Below are 4,937 nucleotides of genomic sequence, written 5' to 3' on the forward strand. Positions count from 1 at the left end.
TCTTCGGCTTCAGGGGTGCTCACCCGAGTTCGCTCTGGCTGGCTGGGAACTGGGGACTCTGCACAGGCTCCCAGAGGTGGCAGTGGAAGCTTCAGATTCGTTACTTCGGGTTTCCATTTGACATTTTCTGGTAATTATGGATTTACAGAAGAAGATCTTCATCAAAGTGGAAAGGCGATGCAAAAGAATCCATCAAGAATTTTCTGCTGAAAACCACTCACTGCTCGTGTACTGGGATAAGGAAGTAGCAAACTACAAAAGCGCCCAGTTCTGTTCGGGAGGCTTGTTTATGTAGCTGCTCGGCACTTTTTAGCACGTAGGAAGTTGTGTGCAGCCAGTAGGATTGCTGGAGTCCCAGCAGTAACCATTGGTCGAATTTTCAACTGAGATTAGTGCGCTGGCATATTTGCTGTGACAAAAAGCCCTTTGTGTAAAGGAACAAGTTACTGACGCTGCTGAGAACTTTTTTTTTTTTGCAGTGGGTCTTTTTGCTGCTCCTGAAGTAGAGTTTGGAGACCTGACGGACACTTTGGCTGCCGGCTGCAGCGCTGGAAGCGGAAGGACGGGCAGGGTGACCTGGGGGAGGCTGGCTGCCTGCGCAGGGCAGGGGAGCGCTGCCTGTTGCAGCGCCTGTAGTGAGTTCAGTCTGCTGTCTGAATGCGTGTAGTAAGTATTTGTTTAGCAGTTAGTAGCACTGCTAGAAGCAAACCTATTCTGTACTTCACGCAACATGGAAGAAGAAAATGTGGTGCCTGATTGTAGTGAGCTTTCAGACCTGGAGAATACAGCAGAAAGTGAATCTGATCTTTTCACTACATTTTCTGTGAAAACACTTTTTGGATTTACAACTAAATTTGAATCTACAGCTTCCAAAGAAGAAACAGTGCTTAAAGCATTTCAACCTTTGCACACCAATATAAGTACTCATGCTAACACCTGGCATGAGAGGAATGATAATGATTGTAATGACGTCTCAGAAAATCAGCACGGCATGAATAGTACCAGTGGCCAAGCTGACCCAATGTCTAGCAGGCAAACTGACCTGGAACTGGAGTTAGCTGAACAAAATGAATTGCTTCTTCACCATTTAAGGTTTGTACAGACTTCTTTGTCTGAATCTGACAATGATGACAAGGATGCTATTCTTGTACAAGGTACTTTGGTTCATACAACAAGTGATACAGAATCGGACACAGAGAGTAAGGACCTAGACATCGATGAGAACAATACAAGCGAATCTGGGCTAAATAATGCTGCTTTGTCTGCTGAGGCTTTGGACGATACCAATCAAAATAAGGAAGAGTCAGAATCACAAGGGCACAGCAACAGTGATGACGCTGTGGATACAGATGACATTGAGTTACACCCACCAATTTCTAAGCGGCTCCCAAAAGAGATGGATGGTATTCTGGAGCATGACTCCAGTGGAAAAGACAAAATCTTAATGGATGAGCAGTTCAGCCACTTTCTTGCCACAGGGGAATGCCCTCAAGAACTTCCAGTTGAAGAACAAAGACGTTCAGCTGATAATACATCGCTCCAAAAAACAGCACTGGCTGAAAAGACTTTCCAGCTGCCCGCTTTCTTTAGTGGACTACGTGTGAGGAAAAAGGGACTAACCACAGAGGATGGGGAAACTGTTACAGAAATTAAACCAAGGGAGAATGATTTAGCTCTGCTTAAATTACGACAGCCTGTTAAGAAATCCAGTATTACATCAGGTTTGACCACTAAAAAAAAGTCAGCTGAACCTAAAGCAAGTCCTACTTTCCTGGAACAACTTTCGCACTTGTTAAACATAGATGTCTCCAAGAATGAAGATAGAACTGAGGACTCTGGTGAGGGATCTGGAGAGACCGAGGATAGTGATGAAGCTCAAGAGAACAAAGCCTCCAGCAAAACAGAACCACGATTTCCCTCTGAGGAAATAAAATCAAACCCTGCTGAATCTGCACTGGATGTCTTTAAAGCTTTATTCACACGGCCTCCCAAAAAAGAAACAACTGCAGATACTTCAGAGCTGGAAGCCATAAAACGCAAAATGAGAAATGAAAAAGAGTCCTTGAAAGCTGTATTTGAAAGATCAAAATCAAAACCTGGGGATGGACCATCAGACAAATCTGTAGGTTGAATTACTTTTTCTTCCTAAGATCTGGAAGTAGACGGATAAAAAATAATTTCTTGTTTAAGAATTATTTGTGGGCACTTAAGGTCAAAATGTCAGAATTGTCCTCATCTTTTGGCAATCTCAAATTTTGGATTCCCAACTGAAGAAATCTTGGGGCTAATTTGTCAAAATTCTTGGTTATCTGCGGTTGTAGCAGAATTCAGTGAGCACTGGTGATAGTCACAGCTTTTCAATTAGAAATAAGAACTCAAAAATCAGTTTCTGATTTTAAAAGATCACTGCAAAACAGTTGGCCATGTTAAGTATGGCTTTAAATCAGTTTGGTGCTGTAAAAATTTACTGTAGTATTATTTAATAGTTTCTCAATCTCACTCTGTTTTCTTTCATTGAGTTTTTTATTTTTAGAAGTAATATTTCACTTTACCTTTAGGAATAATTCTAAGATAAGAGCTGATACAAGAAGTTATGGTTGATCTTCAACTCAGTTTGTCCAAGACATAGAATTTAAAGTAATTTTTTTCTTATTTACATGCATATATCTGGCTTTGCAAATATTGATAAGCATTTAACCTTATCTGAGTATAACTTTGTGATTCTAATTAGATGACTCAAGTTATGGATTAATATAAGCATTTGCAAGGTTAATATTCTTAGGCATATGGAGATTTAGTTAGTATATTTTTAAAACATGAAAAACAAGATCTATGCTAAGTTTTCATAGAACCATAATGATAAATGAATTTGAATGTGATTTGAACTGTTTAGTTAAATGAGTAACTCTTAGGTTCCCCCAACCCCAAATTCTTACAGCTGCATCTTTGGCAGATGTAATCAATCCAGAAGATTGTTCTTGTTGGCTAAAGGGGGAATTATCTGAATGATTAAATTTGCAGGATTGGACCTTAAACCCAAAACTAATTAAGTTAATTTGTTGAGTTGGTTGTAGTCTCTTTCAAATTTTTATTCTTACGTAAAATTAAAAACTTTTAAAAAATCTTGACTGACATCTGAGTAGACCGATAATACCAGCTTGTAGTAAATTACCTATGGGGAGGAGAAAAGAGGCACTCGTTGGCCGTGGCATGTGCAGCAATTGCAGTCTGTGCGTGCCCTTCCCATTCCTGGCTTGCTTCTTCCTGCTTACACCACTCCCTGTGCTGTGCTGGCGTAAGCATTCGTGTGGCTCACAGCAGACCTATTTGGGAAGCTGCCATCACACGCAGTGAGCAAGGAAGCACAGGAGTCAGTGAGAGTGGCTTTTATAAATGTCTGCTTAATGTCTGGTCTAGTGCTAATGTACCTTTTCTCAGCGCAGAGCCAGAGTAAAAGGGTCTTGCCTTTCCTTTTCCTTGCTCATGTGGGCTATTTGTGGGGCTACTTTCATACAGGGTTTTGCTGTTGCTGCCGTTGTGTCTATGCAATTACTCGTAGTAGCGTGTTGAAAATCAGATTGCAGAAATGTTAGAGGTGTAGGAAAAAAACCAAAACGTAAACCTCTAAAAGAATGCATGTTTAGTGAGTTTTTTTTTCCCCTTATTTAAAAGGTTATTTTAGCATTCCAGTTGACAATGCAATCCCTTTAACAGCTGCAGCAGCACTTTGATGTGGCAGTGTTACATGGTATGTGGACTGAGCAAGCTGCTGGGGGTGGGGTAGGAATTTCATAAACTGGCTCTGCTTCCAGAAAATTATATTGTCAAATGATGTCTTAGGTGAATTGCACTAATGGTTACTTGTAAGAGGAGCACAGATGGGTCTTGTCACTCTGAAAAAAAAGATACAGAAAAAAACCCTAGTGTTCTTGACCACCTCTGTGGTTCACCAAAGGATAGACAGCTTTCACTGATGTGAACAGTTTCAACAAATCGTTGTATGTCACATGCATTGTTATTTTCCTCCTCAAAATTATTTTTCTGCACTAATTTCTTTGTATCCCTTCCAACCAACTGAGCACTGTTTCAGTCAGCAGAATGAGGTAGATAACCATTCTGGAGTACACATGTAGAGCTGAGCATGGCAGTGGCTGTTTTGGGATCGATTGATACTGCAGACTTTAATTTTTTCTTGCGTAATTTTAACAGCCTGACCTGAGTCCCTCGGAGCAAGATGACAAGACTCCAGGGAGACTCCAGACTGTCTGGCCGCCACCAAAAGCAAAGCATGAAGAAGTAAAAGTAGGATTAAAGTACACAGAAGCAGGTAAAACAAAGAGGTAGAAGCATTTGCAGAAATTAGTTTCTGACATTTTTAATCTTGTTTAATATATAGAGATGGTGATAAGTCACAGTATTTTCTTATCTGGAAAAACAGACCTTATGTTTTGGTTATGTTGTTTACTGCTGCTTGTTAAGGATCTGATTTTTAAATGTAAATGGCTAAATCTGTGTTGAAATCTAAATGCTTGCCTGCAGAAATTCATGAGGAAAGAAGTGGTTTTTTGGATTAATTGGGTTGTCAGTTTCTAATGAGATTCTGTTCAAATGAGTAGCAGAATAGTGAATGAATGGAAACCTGACTGCCTTTTCCATTGCCTTAGAATGTGGGAGGTAGTGACCTACTGAACTCTAGTCTGGCTGCAGATTTTCTCCAGATAGTGTCCATAATAAAAGGAACGAATACCATTATTGCAACTGGTGTATAGAGGAACACTCGTATCTGCTCAGATCACTTTTATAGCTAGCCATGTATATTGTCCTATACAAATGTATGAGAGGGTATATCTGAAGCGTAATGCTAACTAGTTATCAGATAAGCTTTCCACAGAAAAATATTCCTTAATTTTTTGTTGTTTAGATAAATACTTACATAA

The 4,937-nt window shown here is 40.0% G+C and overlaps 1 protein-coding gene across 1 annotated transcript; it reads left to right on the forward strand.

The window, feature by feature from the left end:
- Positions 1-730: 730 nt before the first annotated feature.
- On the forward strand, positions 731-4,327 carry LOC104163714 (formin-like; the record flags this gene model as incomplete). Its single annotated transcript, XM_009702810.1, has 2 exons — positions 731-2,122; positions 4,210-4,327. Coding segments are annotated over exons 1-2 (1,510 nt in total), but the record flags the coding sequence as incomplete, so codon positions are not given.
- Between the last annotated feature and the right edge of the window lie 610 nt (positions 4,328-4,937).

Source organism: Cariama cristata, unplaced genomic scaffold, assembly GCF_000690535.1.
Source record: "Cariama cristata isolate BGI_N322 unplaced genomic scaffold, ASM69053v1 scaffold3226, whole genome shotgun sequence".
Classification (NCBI taxonomy): domain Eukaryota; kingdom Metazoa; phylum Chordata; class Aves; order Cariamiformes; family Cariamidae; genus Cariama; species Cariama cristata.